Source organism: Bufo gargarizans, chromosome 10 (genome assembly GCF_014858855.1).
Source record: "Bufo gargarizans isolate SCDJY-AF-19 chromosome 10, ASM1485885v1, whole genome shotgun sequence".
In the NCBI taxonomy this organism is placed as follows: domain Eukaryota; kingdom Metazoa; phylum Chordata; class Amphibia; order Anura; family Bufonidae; genus Bufo; species Bufo gargarizans.
Genome location: NC_058089.1, coordinates 14,064,104 through 14,083,837, shown reverse-complemented (window position 1 = coordinate 14,083,837; position 19,734 = coordinate 14,064,104). Strand labels below are relative to the sequence as shown.

General features: G+C 51.3%; 1 protein-coding gene across 1 annotated transcript in view; it reads left to right on the top strand.

Annotated features, from left to right (window-relative positions):
• Positions 1-632: 632 nt before the first annotated feature.
• STK33 (serine/threonine kinase 33) overlaps positions 633-19,734 on the top strand; it is a 31,017-nt gene continuing 11,915 nt past the window's right edge. The window contains exons 1-2 of the mRNA XM_044269914.1: positions 633-762; positions 18,346-18,462. Of these exons, the coding sequence (XP_044125849.1) occupies positions 18,346-18,462 (117 nt within the window). The 5' untranslated portion in view covers positions 633-762. The remainder of the gene's footprint in view (positions 763-18,345; positions 18,463-19,734) is intronic.

Genomic DNA, 19,734 nt, shown 5'->3' with positions numbered 1-19,734 from the left:
GTTATAATATAATACAGTGATATCTGAGGTGTTATAATATAATATAGTGATATCTGAGGTGGTATAATATAATACAGTGATATATGAGGTGGTATAATATAATATAGTGATATCTGAGGTGTTATAATATAATACAGTGATATCTGAGGTGTTATAATATAATACAGTGATATCTGAGGTGTTATAATATAATATAGTGATATCTGAGGTGTTATAATATAATACAGTGATATCTGAGGTGTTATAATATAATATAGTGATATCTGAGGTGGTATAATATAATACAGTGATATCTGAGGTGTTATAATATAATATAGTAATATAGGAGGTGTTATAATATAATACAGTGATATCTGAGGTGTTATAATATAATATAGTAATATAGGAGGTGTTATAATATAATATAGTGATATCTGAGGTGGTATATAATGGACTGTGATGTAATATAATATGATATAACATAAGAGCCGGTGACTCTGAGCCGCTCGGTTACCTCAGGTTCAGTCAGACGCACAAGTCCCGCCCCTCGGCTCCGGATTGGCTTACATTCCTCTCACGCTGTCAAGTCCTGCCCAGTGATTGGACGGCTGACTAGTGTAACCCCGCCAAAGTGTCGCTATTGGGGAAGTTTGTACCATTCCGCGCCTCGTACTTGCACTTCTCTGCAGGCTGATGGCTGGAAAGTTTTAGCAGAAGTTCGGGCACGGCGGAAGAACACGGGTGACCAGCCTGCGCCCCACTTCGTCTCCGGGCAGGCTGACGGTAAGCGGGGGGCTCCGGGGGTAGAGAGGGCAGCGTGCAGCCGGGTACAGGCTGAGTTGTGTGGTTGTCATGGTAACCGGAGAGCCAGCTGCAGGAGCTGACCATGCGATCTGCGGTCCTCAGCAGGATGGAAGCCGGGGGCAGCTTGGAGCATGTCCGGACTGTGGAGGAGCTGACCCTCTGATTACACCTCCTGGTCACTGTATTATAACCTGTGGAGGAGCTGACCCTCTGATTACACCTCCTGGACACTGTATTATATCCTGCGGAGGAGCTGACCCCCTGATTACACCTCCTGGTCACTGTATTATATACTGTGGAGGAGCTGACCCCCTGATTACACCTCCTGGTCACTGTATTATATCCTGTGGAGGAGCTGACCCCCTGATTACACCTCCTGGTCACTGTATTATATACTGTGGAGGAGCTGACCCTCTGATTACACCTCCTGGTCACTGTATTATATACTGTGGAGGAGCTGACCCTCTGATTACACCTCCTGGTCACTGTATTATATCCTGCGGAGGAGCTGACCCCCTGATTACACCTCCTGGTCACTGTATTATATACTGTGGAGGAGCTGACCCTCTGATTACACCTCCTGGTCACTGTTTTATATACTGTGGAGGAGCTGACCCTCAGATTACACCTCCTGGCCACTGTATTATATACTGTGGAGGAGCTGACCCTCTGATTACACCTCCTGGTCACTGTTTTATATACTGCGGAGGAGCTGACCCCCCTGATTACACCTCCTGGTCACTGTATTATATCCTGTGGAGGAGCTGACCCCCCTGATTACACCTCCTGGTCACTGTATTATATCCTGTGGAGGAGCTGACCCTCTGATTACACCTCCTGGTCACTGTATTATATACTGTGGAGGAGCTGACCCTCTGATTACACCTCCTGGTCACTGTATTATATCCAGTGGAGGAGCTGACCCTCTGATTACACCTCCTGGTCACTGTATTATATCCAGTGGAGGAGCTGACCCTCTGATTACACCTCCTGGTCACTGTATTATATCCAGTGGAGTAGCTGACCCTCTGATTACACCTCCTGGTCACTGTATTATATCCTGTGGAGGAGCTGACCCTCTGATTACACCTCCTGGTCACTGTATTATATCCTGTGGAGGAGCTGACCCTCTGATTACACCTCCTGGTCACTGTATTATATCCAGTGGAGGAGCTGACCCTCTGATTACACCTCCTGGTCACTGTATTATATCCAGTGGAGGTGCTGACCCTCTGATTACACCTCCTGGTCACTGTATTATATCCTGTGGAGGAGCTGACCCTCTGATTACACCTCCTGGTCACTGTATTATATCCTGCGGAGGAGCTGACCCTCTGATTACACCTCCTGGTCACTGTATTATATCCTGCGGAGGAGCTGACCCTCTGATTACACCTCCTGGTCACCGTATTATATCCTGCGGAGGAGCTGACCCTCTGATTACACCTCCTGGTCACCGTATTATATACTGTGGAGGAGCTGACCCTCTGATTACACCTCCTGGTCACTGTATAATATCCCGTGGAGGAGCTGACCCTCTGATTACACCTCCTGGTCACTGTATTATATCCTGTGGAGGAGCTGACCCTCTGATTACACCTCCTGGTCACTGTATTATATCCTGTGGAGGAGCTGACCCTCTGATTACACCTCCCGTCCCTTTAAGGTCTGGTTGAGATGCTGCAGTTCAGACTGAAGTCACGGGGTGTACAGGAGGTGACGCCGCCGTCCTGCGCTCTCCGCATCCTCTGATTTCTGTCTCCGCTACGTTAGGACACAGCTCGGATCCATGGCTCCACCTCGGCTGCAATGTCTTTTAGAGTCTGTGGTAGTCTAAAATCCACCTACTGCTTTGTAAGAGATGCAATCAGTTCTTTCTGCCTCCTCCATACTTTACACTGCAGTCCTGTGTACTGACATCAAGCAGAAGATCAGTATATGGAGAGGTGACTGCACATGGATGGGTGAGGGGCATGAGTAACGGGAGGTGCCAGGCAATGTGCACACTTTTACATTGGTCACTTAAATATGGTGTTTGCCACATAGTGCCAGGCAGGTGGTGCCCGATGTTCATGCTGTGGTATGCCCTGCAGGGGGCGTTACATTGGTGGTGCAGAGTGGCATTGTGGTGACCTAGTGTCTGTGGGTGGTCTGCCTATACAGGAGCGGTGCCCTCCTCAGGTTGTATGATGCCGCACTGCAATCAGTAAGTACTCGGCTTCCCTGCAGCGCCCCCGCAGGCGGGGCGGAGCATTACACCGTTCTGGCCAAGAGATGAGGGTCCTGAACAGCGGACCCGCCATATTCACTGACTGGTATAACTGTGGGCCGGCGGCGGTGCTGCGGGATGTCCCTTTATCTCCAGTATTACAGGCTCAGACAGATAATCTGGTTTGAACGTCGGCCATGTTTAAAGGGATAGCGTCTCCTTGTGTAAACACGGCTGCCGGCCGCACCAGTCTGTGCTCTCTGGTTCTTGCAGTGAATAGAAACCTGACAATATGGGCAGGGAGGACTCAGGAGCCCGGTCTGTGGGGCCACACTGCAGGATCACTTCTGCTTCCTGATGTCACCCCAGACGAAAACCAACAGAATTCATGAGCGACGTCAACAGCAGCCCCCAAAACCCGAGCACCCCCGATCCGGAGAAAATCTGTAGCGAAACCAGTAACCTGCTAATTACCTGGAGGAAAAAGGCAAAGATGTCACCTGACCTGATCATAGCCCCAGAGTGTGAGCGTGACCTCACCGAGTATGACCGCTACCAGCGGTGTTATCCTATGTGTCTTGGGGGGCCGGGGTCAGGTATGTCTCAGTTATAGGATGGCTGCAGGTTGTACAATGGGGGGGCGTTACCCCATATATAATGGGGGGTCAGTACGTCTCATAGGGTGGCTGCAGGTTGTACAATAGGGGGCGTTAACCCATATATATGGGGGTCGGTATGTCTCAGAGGGCGGCTGCAGGTTGTACAATAGGGGGCGTTACCCCATATATAATAGAGGAGGCCGGTATGTGTCAGAGGGGGCGTCTGCAGGTTGTACAATAGGGGGCGTTACCCCATATATAATGGGGGGCCGGTATGTCGTATTAGCGGGTGTTACCCCATATATAATGGAGGGGGGTCGGTATGTCTCAGAGGGCGGCTGCAGGTTGTACATTAGGGGGCATTACCCGAGTCCAACATACCGACCGCCACACCCCCCTCCCTATTATTTATGGGGTAACGCCCCCTAGTGTACAATCTGCAGCCGTCCTATAACTGAAACTGACCTGCACGACACCCAGCTCCCTCTATTATATATGGAGTAACGCCCCCTAATGTACAAGCCCAGGCGCCCTATAACTGAGACATACCCCCCCCCCCTTTTATATATGGCGTTGCTCCATATATAATAGAGGGAGCTGGGTGTCGTGCAGGTATGTCTCAGTTATAGGGCGGCTGGGCTTGTACATTAGTGGGCGTTACTCCATATATAATGGGGGGTCGGTATGTCTCGGTTACAGGGCAGGTACAGCGGAGCTGGCCCTCTCGCCCCCACATCCGGGTACAGTCTGTTCTCCCTTGGCGCTTTTCTGCTGTTTTATTTGGCCGGTATGGCTTTGCTAATTAGTATTTGGCGAGACGTCCGTGTTGTGGAATGTTAATGACCCTGACAGGTAAGTACATAGTGATGCAGATTCCGAATGTCACCCCCACTGCACTGATGAGCAAACATCCCACGGCCGACTGCTGCGGAGCACATGGAGGCGCTCAGGACTCGCTCTGCTGGGGGGGAGATCCTGAGTCCTGGACCACAGACTGACACATTGTAACAAACCTAACAGCCGGTTCAGACCTGAGCATTTTACAGCGCGTTCCTACGCGCTGTAAAACGCTCAACAGGCAAGAACCAATGATTCCCTATGGGAATGGTTCTCACCTGAGCGTTTTACAGCGCGTCCGATCGCGCTGTAAAACGCCAGACGCCCCAAGAAGTACATGAGCTTCTTTGGGGCATCTTGTCGCGCGTTCCCGTACATAGTCTTCAGCGGGAACACGCGACAATGGGCGTTCGCTTGTCTCTGTATGCGCAATTGCAAACGCCTGTACAATCGCGCATACAGAGCGTACGCTCATGTCTGAACCCAGCCTTATGCAAGTTATTCTATGATTGTGGGAGCGCCTTCTGCCTCATGGCCCTGGAGGCCGGTCGGCTAGAAACGTGATCTTACATTCTGCTCGGAAACCTCCTGCCGTTATCCCAGCATTCCCTGCTTGTTCACGGTCTGCACGGAGTACAAGGGCTCTTCCACACGAGCGTGTCTCCTGCGGGAATCGTGCGAGAGAGGGATCGTGCGCTCTAGACTACAGAGGCCCACAGCATTATCATGAGAAGTACTGCCTGACCTTGCTTCTACAGCATCACACTGACAAAAAGCTGTCGGTATAATTCCGTTACAGAAAGGTCAGGCAGAGGCACACAGCATCATGATAATGCCCTGCGCTTCTGCAGAATAGTGAGTGCAGCTCTGGAGTATAATACAGGATGTAACTCAGGATCAGTACAGCATCAGTAATGTATGTACACAGTGACTGCACCAGCAGAATAGTGAGTGCAGCTCTGGAGTATAATACAGGATGTAACTCAGGATCAGTACAGGATAAGTAATGTATGTGCACAGTGACTGCACCAGCAGAATAGTGAGTGCAGCTCTGTAGTATAATACAGGATGTAAATCAGGATCAGTACAGGATAAGTAATGTATGTACACAGTGACTGCACCAGCAGAATAGTGAGTGCAGCTCTGGAGGATAATACAGGATGTAACTCAGGATCAGTACAGGATAAGTAATGTATGTACACAGTGACTGCACCAGATGAATAGTGAGTGCAGCTCTGGAGTACAATACAGGATGTAACTCGGGATCAGTACAGGATAAGTAATGTATGTACACAGTGACTGCACCAGCAGAATAGTGAGTGCAGCTCTGGAGTATAATACAGGATGTAACTCAGGATCAGTACAGGATAAGTAATGTATGTACACAGTGACTGCACCAGCAGAATAGTGAGTGCAGCTCTGTAGTATAATACAGGATGTAACTCGGGATCAGTACAGGATAAGTAATGTATGATTCTCACTGTAATCTGCGGAGTTCTTGCATATGCTGCTGGTAGGTGAGTTTCCCCTGTATCTTGGCTCTCCTTTCTTGTACACAGTGGATTGCTGTCTGGATCTGCTCCCCCGCAGTGTGTGATCTATGGGATCTGTTTGTTTTGCGGTGTCAGTTGTCCGCGGTCGCAGGGCTCGTTCTCCTGTGGTCTGGCGCCCGGCATCCATCCTGCTCTGCAGTCTTCTCCTTCATCTTCCTCTCCCTGTATTTTTCCACAGCACCTTGGGTTTTTCTTGCAGTTTTTTCAGTGGATCCATCAGGAGAAGCAGAAGTCCTGCCGTTGTTCGGTTGTTCCGTGCATTGGGGGCTGCCATATACTGTACCCAATGCACGGGCACCATCCGTTCGGCGTACAAGGTTTGGGTTATCTAAGAAGTTCTCTCAGCGCCAATCCAGACCCATCGAACTTGAATGGGTCCGTGATCCGTCCGCACCACAAAAAAAAATACATGTTCTATTTTTTTGCAGTGCGGAGGCACGGACAGAAACCCCATGGAAGCTCTCTGTAGTGCTTCTGTTCCGCACCGGCCTTCTGGATTATAGACCTAATTAAGTGAATGGGTCTGCATCCGTGATGCGGTGAGCACATGACTGGTGCCCACGTATTGCGGACCCGCTTTTTGTGTGCCGCAATATGGGCATGGCTGTACAGCGGCCATGTGCCTGAGCCCTTAGTTTCATATTTCTTTTGAATCCACTTCTAGCATTGACTATGACCCTACAGCGCTGTGTGTGAACCCAGCCCTATCTGAGGAGTCGCGCTACCGCAGGACACCGTCCGGACGCCGATGTTACGTTGGTTTCTTTGTTACAATTCTGCTTCTTGTTGCCACTGAAGACAATTCACTTTTATGAGGTCGGGGTTGCCCTGGCCGTCCATTGTCGGGGTTGCTGAAGGGCATCAGTAGACAGGGTAATGACGATGTAGACATAATACATGGAGAGGTAATTGCTAGGTGGATGCAGTATGAGTGCAGCTTGTCATGAAACCCTTTGTTTTGCAGGGTAAATGTCAGACTTCCGCCATCTTTGTGAGTTTGACCCTGATTTGGAAAGGACTAACAAGATGAAACGGAGACCGGATGGCGCCGCCGCTTTATTAGGGTGCTCGGCCCTCCTCTAGGTTACATTCCAGCTGCTTAAGTTCTGATGGGGCGAGTGGCCCCCAACCCCTCCGTACAGGACGCCCTGAGTGACCATCTGTGTCGGCGTCCTTGGTTATGGCACATTCCTTCGCTCCACTTCAGTGGCCCTTGTGCTCCGCGCTGTGCGTCAGCTGCTCCGCCTCGCCGCCTGTCAATGCCAGGAATTGTTGTCTTCCTCTGTCACGGACTGTGATTGGAGATCCTCCGGTTACACTCCTAGCAACCGAAATAGACATTTTTGCTTGTTGCTGTGTGTGGAGAGGTTTGTTTGTGAGTTACCCCCCCGGGTGGTGGTGCTGCGTGCCTCATGCCTCATTGTTGTCCTGTCTGAGCTGACTTGATGGGTGCACCGAGTCGTGTGCAGAGACTGATACCAGATACTGCTGTATGACAGCATGTCCTGATCTGGGCGGTACGTGACTGCGGTGGTACACGGACCATGCTCACGGACAGGCCGGGCTGCAGATGTATGACAGCATGTCCTGATCTGGGCGGTACGTGACTGCGGTGGTACATGGACAGGCCGGGCTGCAGATGTATGGCTGCCAAGGGAAGTTCTCATTCTGCACCTGTTGTTCTCTAGCAGGGATCTGTTCATCCTGATCCTTCAGGTTCATGAACATAAGAAATGATTCTGTTCTACAACCCCTGATGGCTGCCAATAATGACTGTCACTTTCTGCATCTATAGCTCTGTTCATCCTGAGCCTCCTGGTTCATGAATACCGGGTCTACAGCAATAGGAGGGCAGGAGATGTGACTGCACAGCAGGGTGTGTGTGGAAAGCTGGGTGAGCGTCTCTAGTCACTGTAATGGCGGTCATTAGCGGAGGTCATGGGGTTGCTGTGCAGGTGTCACATTGTATGGATGGCTGTCACCTTCTCATGACTGTCCCCAGGTCAGAGGTGCCGAAACGTCTCAAACTTTTAACAGACGTTGTTTCCGTTCTTTACTATTTCCACGATACCTGCTTGCTGTCAGTGAAAGGCAGCATGTATCATTTATATCCCGGAAAACCCTGTACACACCTAATCTTTCTCCCATTGGTTACAATGTATCAGTGCAGGCGCGGATGGCTCTACTTTGCTCTTACGTTGTGGCGGACACTTTTTTGGCCACGCGTGGACTCTCATGCCACTAGGTGCAAGGAATGTGATGGACGCAGCAGATCTGAAGGTGAAACATAAGACTACATGCACGCAACCGTTGTGTATTTTGCGGTCCGCAAAACATGGGTGGCATTCCGCAATTTGCGGAGCAGACAGCCATTAATATAACTGCCTATTCTTGTCCGCAAAACGGACAAGAATAGGACAGGTTAAACTTCTTTTGTGGAACGGAGCAACGGATGCGGACAGCACACGGAGTGCTGTCCGCATCTTTTGCGGCCCCATTGAAGTGAATGGGTCCGCATCCAAGCCACAAAAACTGCGGCTCGGATGCGGACCAAAACAACGGTTGTGTGCAGGAGGCCTAATACTGTAAGGCCTGATTCACACAAGCGTGACGGATTGGCTCCGGATGCGTTCAGTGAATCTCGCACCATTTTGCAAGCAAGTTCAGTCAGTTTTGCTTTCAGTTTTTCCGCGGATACAAGTGCGGATACAATGCGTGAAAAACGCTGACTATAGAACATGCTGTGATTTTTATATATTTTTTTTTTTTTTTTTTTTCTTACGCAACGCAGAACTGATGCGTGGGAAAAAAAAGTTTGTGTACACAGACCCATTGAAATGAATGGGTCAAGATTCAGTGCGGGTGCCATCCGTTCACGTCACGTATCGCACCCGCGAGGAAAACTCGCTTGTGTGAAAGGGCCCTAATACTTCTGCAGCTAACCTGCTTGTTGACAGTTTCCACCTGGCCAGTAGAAATGAACTAAAAAATGCACATAAATGGCAGAAAAGCTGGGGGCGACTGTAGACCTGCCGAAAGCCAAGGGGAAGTGTCCCTTTAAGAGGTCGTGTGTCCCTGGAAGCTCCAGATACCGGCAGCCGACTCTGCAAATATTGAGAGGGACCGGACGCGCCCTGTGTTTTGTCTGATTCCTCGAATGACGTCAGGAGCTGAGATACCTGTGTGATAGAGCAACAGTCTGATGTCGAGATGATAGCAACGCAAATACTGAGCGCAACAGGGAGAGCGGGTGCCACCATACACAAGTGGGGGGGGGGGGGGGGGGGGCCGCATTCATTTACTTGCATGGTATGGCTCCCCCTGGTGTTCAGTTACTTGCATGGTATGGCTCCCCCTGGTGTTCAGTTACTTGCATGGTATGGCTCCCCCTGGTGTTCAGTTACTTGCATGGTATGGCTCCCCCTGGTGTTCAGTTACTTGCATGGTATGGCGCCCCCTGGTGTTCAGTTACTTGCATGGTATGGCGCCCCCTGGTGTTCAGTTACTTGCATGGTATGGCGCCCCCTGGTGTTCAGTTACTTGCATGGTATGGCGCCCCCTGGTGTTCAGTTACTTGCATGGTATGGCGCCCCCTGGTGTTCAGTTACTTGCATGGTATGGTGCCCCCTGGTGTTCAGTTACTTGCATGGTATGGCGCCCCCTGGTGTTCAGTTACTTGCATGGTATGGTGCCCCCTGGTGTTCAGTTACTTGCATGGTATGGCGCCCCCTGGTGTTCAGTTACTTGCATGGTATGGCGCCCCCTGGTGTTCAGTTACTTGCATGGTATGGCGCCCCCTGGTGATCAGTTACTTGCATGGTATGGCGCCCCCTGGTGATCAGTTACTTGCATGGTATGGCGCCCCCTGGTGATCAGTTACTTGCATGGTATGGTGCCCCCTGGTGACCAGTTACTTGCATAGTATGGTGCCCCCTGGTGACCAGTTACTTGCATAGTATGGTGCCCCCTGGTGACCAGTTACTTGCATAGTATGGCGCCCCCTGGTGACCAGTTACTTGCATAGTATGGCTCCACCTGGTGACCAGTTACTTGCATAGTATGGCGCCCCCTGGTGATCAGTTACTTACATAGTATGGCTCCCCCTGGTGTTCAGTTACTTACATAGTATGGCGCCCCCTGGTGATTAGGGCAAAACCTAATCATAATCTACAAGTAGCAGATGTGGAAACGCCCCCGTGTGCAGGTCGCCTGAGGGTTTTGTTGTAGTGGTAAGTGCCCTGGGGCAGGCCGGGATCTTGCGGCGTGGTGGTCGCGTTCCCTCGCTCGGCCTTGCGGTGGACACGGTGACCTTTGTGTGGGTCTTGTAATGTATTAATACTGGGATCTCCAGACACGAGCCTCCCTGCTCTGTGGTCATGTATTCAGGATTATGGACACAATGTCTGGCGGAGCGGCTGCTGTTTGCCTACGGCGCTGCGCAGCCGCTCCAGACGACCATTCCTAGTAAATATGTTTGTGGAGCTTAGTCGACCATTGTCCATGTCCTGTCCACTAATAACAGCAAAATGCAGTCTGGGTCTGAACAGAAGACCTGAGCTTTATATCCTACAGCCGAGAGAGGAGTCGGTGCAGAGGCAAGTGTGCAAGATGGCGCTCTCTGATAGCGGCCCCTGTATCGTCCATCTGTACCTGTGATGTCGCTGCAGCTGTATGGGGATAATCTGCTCTCTGAATCTCACACTCACCTTCCAGTCAGGTTGTGAAGACCATATATACAGCAGCACCCCACACCGTCCGCACACAATTCGCTACCAGAACCCATTGAATTCTGAGCTGATAGAGACCCAGCGCACACAGCTCTTCATCAGTCAAGGTGGAAACACGATCTAGGAAAGGCTATGGATTCTTCAGCGCATACAAGGGCCAAACATGTTAAAGTTTTGGAAAATATTTACATATTAAAGGCTCCCTTGATTTAAAAAGTTTCAATAAGTTCCATCATTCATTTTTACTTCCTCTGACAATTTACAGCCTGTTCCTAGGTTCATACTTTTCTCATGTGGGCGTGTCCTCCAGTAATACATGCCGGATGGGAGGTCTGTGTGCCCCCCCCAGTAATACATGCCGGATGGGAGGTCTGTGTGCCCCCCAGTAATACATGCTGCATGGGAGGTCTGTGTGCCCGCCAGTAATACATGCCGGATGGGAGGTCTGTGTGCCCCCCAGTAATACATGCTGCATGGGAGGTCTGTGTGCCCGCCAGTAATACATGCCGGATGGGAGGTCTGTGTGCCCCCCCCAGTAATACATGCCGGATGGGAGGTCTGTGTGCCCGCCAGTAATACATGCCGGATGGGAGGTCTGTGTGTCCCCCAGTAATGCATGCCGGATGGGAGGTCTGTGTGCCCCCCAGTAATGCATGCCGGATGGGAGGTCTGTGTGCCCCCCAGTAATGCATGCCGGATGGGAGGTCTGTGTGCCCCCCCGGTAATACATGCCGGATGGGAGGTCTGTGTGCCCCCCAGTAATACATGCTGGATGTGAGGTCTGTGTGCCCCCCAGTAATACATGCTGGATGTGAGGTCTGTGTGTCCCCCCGGTAATACATGCCGGATGGGAGGTCTGTGTGCCCCCCCCGGTAATACATGCCGGATGGGAGGTCTGTGTGCCCCCCCCGTAATACATGCCGGATGGGAGGTCTGTGTGCCCCCCCGGTAATACATGCCGGATGGGAGGTCTGTGTGTCCCCCCGGTAATACATGCCGGATGGGAGGTCTGTGTGCCCCCCCGGTAATACATGCCGGATGGGAGGTCTGTGTGCCCAGGATTCTACTGCCTTCTCTAGCTTTCATCTTTCAGCACAGCTGAATTCCTGAACTGATATATATATTATATAAAAAATTTTTTTCCTTTTACAGCTCATGAGGAATCTCCTCTTTCTTTTGGTCACTGATGCTGAGGACTATGTAGCCTCACTTCCGCCCCCAGTGGTGGTGAACCTATGGCACGGGTACTAAAGGTGGCACTCTGAGCCCTCTCTGGCACCTGCACCCTGGAAAAAGTCTGTTGTGCCAACACGCCTTTGCCTTTTCCTGCCATTCATCTGCACAGGACGTGCTATCAACAGCACCGGCATCGCATTGAATGCAGACAGGCTATTGTAGCTAAATGATATAGTACATGGAAGATACACTATTGGACTGTAGCATTCAGGTTACATTGCCGTGTTGGCACGATGTGCGATAAATACATGGGTTTTGGGTTGCAGTTTGGGCACTTGGTCTGTAAAAGGGTTACCATCACTGGTCTGGGGAATTCTTCTCGTGCAGACTGCCTTGTGTGTGCTTTCCTCTCTGTTACAACCTGCGCAAGCTGTCCTCCTTGGCTGCTTTCCCCGCTACACTCTCTGATCTGTTGTATGCAGTCTCCTACATGCTGCTGTCTCTAAGGGCTCATGCACACGAACATGCGCGCCCATGCTGTGGACCGCAAATTGTGGTCTGCAATGCACGGCACCGTTTGTGGATGCGGACCCATTCAAGAGATGGTCCACACTGCCCCCAAAATTTTTTTTTGTGGTGCGGAGGCGTGGTCTGAAATCCCACAGAAACACCTTGTAGTGCTCCTGTAGGCATCCTTTATGTGCCTCCATTCCATATCTTGTAGATTCGGGACCCATTCAAGTCCATGGGTGCACCCGTGATATGGAGTGCACAGGGGCAGTGCCCACATATTGCGGACTGGTGTACGGGCACGGGGCACACATGGTCGTGTGCATGAGCCCCAACACTGAGAGAAGGGAGGGGGAGAGCACGGAGAGATGTCAGTAACAGAAAGAGAGCTCTGACAGATCTATTCAGCAGCGCCACCAGCTAGGTGAAGGAATGACGCAGACTCGGCAGACTGTTTAGGAACGTGATGATACGGTGTCCGTAGGCTCCGAGTGCCCTGCAGAGATTTCAGGTCAGTGACTTGTGGTCAGTGTATTGCAGCTTTAGATGAGCCGTGAGGAGGACTCGCTGGGGGTCATTGTCTTTGCTTCACACAGATGACGCCTGTGCGCTGCGGATACTCTGGGGCTTAGCATCTGTTTGCAATATGTGAGCAAAAAAGAAGCTACATGAGATCCTGCTGACAGACTTCGTACAGTCGTCGTGCGCCAAGGAATTTAGACAAATTGTTATTGATTTATGGCAAAAAGAACAGATGTTTGCTCCCGGCCGACACTTCTCAGGTGCGACATGCTCCAGGTTTATTACTGCCGCGCCATTGTAAAGTGTATTACCTAAGCGGAGGGAAGGAAAGAGTCTCCGATGCACTAAGAGGCGTCGGATCTACGCCATAGCATGCATCGCGGTGATGGATTTGGCACATCAGCCTTGTCACCGTCGATCTGTATCTCTGGATTTAGTAAACGTGCCCCCGAGATTTCATCAAAGCCCGTGGCGGCGCCTGGTATAAGTGCGGCTTCTCCTCTGTGTGACCACGGTCTGTCATGGCGGATCTGTAGCCTCGTCGGCCTCCGGAGGTGCGGTGATGCATTAGTTTGCTTGTCACTCTGTAACAGGATCGCCCGCGCCCCGGTTTCATCTTCCACTGAAATCCAATCTCTGTGAAAAGTTTAATTGATTAAATGTTCAGATTACTGACATCAATGGCGCTCACCGCCACCTGACACCGAATCCTGCGCTAATATTTAATAACTGTGATCGGAATGTGATCTCGTCGGTGTGGATAGAACGTGGAGGAAGACTGCCACCTGCTGGAAGAGAGCGGCAGCGCACAGTCACACTCATTATGCTGAGGACCCTGAGCAGAAGAGCTGCCAATCTACGGATTACTTAATCGTTTTACTGCAGCATCGATTACTACCTCTGAGGAAGCCTCCGCTTTATATCCTGCCATAAGACAAGCCCTCAGAAGTGTTTGGGCATCTCCTCGCTCCAGCCCCAACACCCCCAGACAATATCCGCTTATAACGGTCAGAAGTGTCACTTTATTTCTCCTATTCTAAGTTACATCCTGTCTTATACTCCAGTCACATCCAGAGCTGCATCTACTGTTCTAGAGCTGCCTCTGCCAAGGTCCCACAATGCTGTGCAGGGCTGCTCTACATGGCCCAGCATGCAGCACAGCAGGACGCGGCTGAGAGTCAAAGTGACAGATTGTGATGTGACTGGAGGAGTGCAGAGTCACTCAGTGATGTGTGGGGAGTCGGCTATAGAAGCGTAATGTGTCACTGAGCAGAACTGAACGACCGCTCTGGAGGCTGAAATGTATAACGGCCCCGAGTCTACCCCCCCCCCCCCCCCCTGAAGGCTTTCATGCAGTCCTGTCAGGTGCGGTGTCTATTAAATTACGGGCCTTCTCCCTCCTGCGGCCGCGGTTATTGCAGCAGTCACGGCGGCCAGATGGTGTTTGTTTATTACTTTTTATGAACCATCTTGCAGTTTCTTAATGTCTGTTGTGTAAAGTACAAAGAAAATTCTTCAAGAAGCCGAGGACAAGTCCGTGTCAGGCCCAGAACTTTAAAGTGTCCGTCGCCTCAAATCACTGATATACAATTGTGTAAGTTAGGCTGAGAGAGAGAAGGATGATGGGAAGGTAGAGCATTACTCGGTATGGGTGCAGCACAGGAGAGGTCCTGGAGATGGCAGTGAGAAGGTATAGCATTACACGGTATGGGTGCAGCACAGGAGAGGTCCTGGAGATGGCAGTGAGAAGGTAGAGCATTACACGGTATGGGTGCAGCACAGGAGAGGTCCTGGAGATGGCAGTGAGAAGGTAGAGCATTACTCGGTATGGGTGCAGCACAGGAGAGGTCCTGGAGATGGCAGTGAGAAGGTAGAGCATTACACGGTATGGGTGCAGCACAGGAGAGGTCCTGGAGATGGCAGTGAGAAGGTAGAGCATTACTCTGTATGGGTGCAGCACAGGAGAGGTCCTGGAGATGGCAGTGAGAAGGTAGAGCATTACTCGGTATGGGTGCAGCACAGGAGAGGTCCTGGAGATGGCAGTGAGAAGGTAGAGCATTACTCGGTATGGGTGCAGCACAGGAGAGGTCCTGGGGATGGCAGTGAGAAGGTAGAGCATTACTCGGTATGGGTGCAGCACAGGAGAGGTCCTGGAGATGGCAGTGAGAAGGTAGAGCATTACTCGGTATGGGTGCAGCACAGGAGAGGTCCTGGAGATGGCAGTGAGAAGGTAGAGCATTACTCTGTATGGGTGCAGCACAGGAGAGGTCCTGGAGATGGCAGTGAGAAGGTAGAGCATTACTCGGTATGGGTGCAGCACAGGAGAGGTCCTGGAGATGGCAGTGAGAAGGTAGAGCATTACTCGGTATGGGTGCAGCACAGGAGAGGTCCTGGAGATGGCAGTGAGAAGGTAGAGCATTACTCGGTATGGGTGCAGCACAGGAGAGGTCCTGGAGATGGCAGTGAGAAGGTAGAGCATTACTCGGTATGGGTGCAGCACAGGAGAGGTCCTGGGGATGGCAGTGAGAAGGTAGAGCATTACTCGGTATGGGTGCAGCACAGGAGAGGTCCTGGAGATGGCAGTGAGAAGGTAGAGCATTACTCGGTATGGGTGCAGCACAGGAGAGGTCCTGGAGATGGCAGTGAGAAGGTAGAGCATTACTCGGTATGGGTGCAGCACAGGAGAGGTCCTGGAGATGGCAGTGAGAAGGTAGAGCATTACTCGGTATGGGTGCAGCACAGGAGAGGTCCTGGAGATGGCAGTCAGAAGGTAGAGCATTACACGGTATGGGTGCAGCACAGGAGAGGTCCTGGAGATGGCAGTGAGAAGGTAGAGCATTACTCGGTATGGGTGCAGCACAGGAGAGGTCCTGGAGATGGCAGTGAGAAGGTAGAGCATTACTCGGTATGGGTGCAGCACAGGAGAGGTCCTGGGGATGGCAGTGAGAAGGTAGAGCATTACACGGTATGGGTGCAGCACAGGAGAGGTCCTGGAGATGGCAGTGAGAAGGTAGCGTATTACACGGTATGGGTGCAGCACAGGAGAGGTCCTGGAGATGGCAGTGAGAAGGTAGAGCATTACTCGGTATGGGTGCAGCACAGGAGAGGTCCTGGAGATGGCAGTGAGAAGGTAGAGCATTAAATGGTATGGGTGCAGCACAGGAGAGGTCCTGGAGATGGCAGTGAGAAGGTAGAGCATTACTCGGTATGGGTGCAGCACAGGAGAGGTCCTGGGGATGGCAGTGAGAAGGTAGAGCATTACACGGTATGGGTGCAGCACAGGAGAGGTCCTGGAGATGGCAGTGAGAAGGTAGCGTATTACACGGTATGGGTGCAGCACAGGAGAGGTCCTGGAGATGGCAGTGAGAAGGTAGAGCATTACTCGGTATGGGTGCAGCACAGGAGAGGTCCTGGAGATGGCAGTGAGAAGGTAGAGCATTACACGGTATGGGTGCAGCACAGGAGAGGTCCTAGAGATGGCAGTGAGAAGGTAGAGCATTACACGGTATGGGTGCAGCACAGGAGAGGTCCTGGAGATGGCAGTGAGAAGGTAGAGCATTACTCGGTATGGGTGCAGCACAGGAGAGGTCCTGGAGATGGCAGTGAGAAGGTAGAGCATTACACGGTATGGGTGCAGCACAGGAGAGGTCCTGGAGATGGCAGTGAGAAGGTAGAGCATTACTCGGTATGGGTGCAGCACAGGAGAGGTCCTGGAGATGGCAGTGAGAAGGTAGAGCATTACTCGGTATGGGTGCAGCACAGGAGAGGTCCTGGAGATGGCAGTGAGAAGGTAGAGCATTACTCGGTATGGGTGCAGCACAGGAGAGGTCCTGGAGATGGCAGTGAGAAGGTAGAGCATTACTCGGTATGGGTGCAGCACAGGAGAGGTCCTGGAGATGGCAGTGAGAAGGTAGAGCATTACACGGTATGGGTGCAGCACAGGAGAGGTCCTGGAGATGGCAGTGAGAAGGTAGAGCATTACTCGGTATGGGTGCAGCACAGGAGAGGTCCTGGAGATGGCAGTGAGAAGGTAGAGCATTACTCGGTATGGGTGCAGCACAGGAGAGGTCCTGGAGATGGCAGTGAGAAGGTAGAGCATTACACGGTATGGGTGCAGCACAGGAGAGGTCCTGGAGATGGCAGTGAGAAGGTAGAGCATTACACGGTATGGGTGCAGCACAGGAGAGGTCCTGGAGATGGCAGTGAGAAGGTAGAGCATTACTCGGTATGGGTGCAGCACAGGAGAGGTCCTGGAGATGGCAGTGAGAAGGTAGAGCATTACTCGGTATGGGTGCAGCACAGGAGAGGTCCTGGAGATGGCAGTGAGAAGGTAGAGCATTACTCGGTATGGGTGCAGCACAGGAGAGGTCCTGGAGATGGCAGTGAGAAGGTAGAGCATTACTCGGTATGGGTGCAGCACAGGAGAGGTCCTGGAGATGGCAGTGAGAAGGTAGAGCATTACTCGGTATGGGTGCAGCACAGGAGAGGTCCTGGAGATGGCAGTGAGAAGGTAGAGCATTACTCGGTATGGGTGCAGCACAGGAGAGGTCCTGGAGATGGCAGTGAGAAGGTAGAGCATTACACGGTATGGGTGCAGCACAGGAGAGGTCCTGGAGATGGCAGTGAGAAGGTAGAGCATTACTCGGTATGGGTGCAGCACAGGAGAGGTCCTGGAGATGGCAGTGAGAAGGTAGAGCATTACTCGGTATGGGTGCAGCACAGGAGAGGTCCTGGAGATGGCAGTGAGAAGGTAGAGCATTACTCGGTATGGGTGCAGCACAGGAGAGGTCCTGGAGATGGCAGTGAGAAGGTAGAGCATTACTCGGTATGGGTGCAGCACAGGAGAGGTCCTGGAGATGGCAGTCAGAAGGTAGAGCATTACACGGTATGGGTGCAGCACAGGAGAGGTCCTGGAGATGGCAGTGAGAAGGTAGAGCATTACTCGGTATGGGTGCAGCACAGGAGAGGTCCTGGAGATGGCAGTCAGAAGGTAGAGCATTACACGGTATGGGTGCAGCACAGGAGAGGTCCTGGAGATGGCAGTGAGAAGGTAGAGCATTACCCGGTATGGGTGCAGCACAGGAGAGGTCCTGGAGATGGCAGTGAGAAGGTAGAGCATTACTCGGTATGGGTGCAGCACAGGAGAGGTCCTGGAGATGGCAGTGAGAAGGTAGAGCATTACACGGTATGGGTGCAGCACAGGAGAGGTCCTGGAGATGGCAGTGAGAAGGTAGAGCATTACCCGGTATGGGTGCAGCACAGGAGAGGTCCTGGAGATGGCAGTGAGAAGGTAGAGCATTACTCGGTATGGGTGCAGCACAGGAGAGGTCCTGCTCCCCTATGATATTTGACCCCCCCCCCCTCACATATTGTCTCTTCTGCACAGAGTCTATGAGACTCATTTTCATTGTTCTTTTCTTGTGGTTAAGATGCTGAGCTCTGAAGGACGGGATGCTGGCAGGAAGATGGCGGCGCAGTGGCCTCCAAGCAGCAGCGCGGAGAATAAAGTGCCGCACACCCGAATGGACGATGAAGCCGCCATCCAGGTATCGTGTCTTCTTTCTCAGCCTCTTCTTCTCATCTTTCTTTTCCTCATGTACTGTCTCTGTCTCCTCTTCTTGTCTCTGCATTTTTTCCCCCATTTCCCTCTCCCTGTCCATTACTGCTTTCTCTCCATTTCATACCATACAATGTAGAAACGTACATTACCAGATTAACCTCTTCATCACCAGCATTTTTTTTTCCTGATTGACCACTCTTCATGAAATGGAGTGTGTGCTCTTGTGGACAGGAGCTTATACCCCACATGTAATGTCAGGCAGCTGCCGCCATATTGTGTGACCCTGGCCCGACACAGATTGTTGTCAGTTACCTGACAACCTAACACTAGCTTCTGATGTGACAACCCCTGTCATTTGTGACAGCGAGATGATAACTTAGCTGAGAACAATTGCCATTGTGTGAGGAGTCGTCACATCCGCTCGTTATCAGTGTGGAGATCATCACTTCTACTGCAGCATTAATTACCGCCAGTAATTACAAGAGATTTATGCAGCAGTGAACTTGTGGAGTCGATAGTGTGTATCACAGAGAGAACAGCAGAATAGTGAGTGCAGCTCTGGAGTATAATACAGGATGTAACTCAGGATCAGTATAGGATAAGTACTGTATGTACACAGTGACTGCGCCAGCAGAATAGTGAGCGCAGCTCTGGAAGATAATACAGGATGTAACTCAGGATCAGTACAGGATAAGTAATGTATGTACACAGTGACTGCACCAGCAGAATAGCGAGTGCAGCTCTGGAGTATAATACAGGATGTAACTCAGGATCAGTACAGGATAAGTAATGTATGTACACAGTGACTGCACCAGCAGAATAGTGAGTGCAGCTCTGGAGTATAATACAGGATGTAACTCAGGACCAGTACAGGATAAGTAATGTATGTGCACAGTGACTGCACCAGCAGAATAGTGAGTGCAGCTCTGGAGTATAATACAGGCTGTAACTCAGGATCAGTACAGGATAAGTACTGTATGTACACAGTGACTGCACCAGCAGAATAGTGAGCGCAGCTCTGGAGTATAATACAGGATGTAACTCAGGACCAGTACAGGATAAGTAATGTATGTGCACAGTGACTGCACCAGCAGAATAGTGAGTGCAGCTCTGGAGTATAATACAGGCTGTAACTCAGGATCAGTACAGGATAAGTACTGTATGTACACAGTGACTGCACCAGCAGAATAGTGAGCGCAGCTCTGGAGTATAATACAGGATGTAACTCAGGACCAGTACAGGATAAGTAATGTATGTG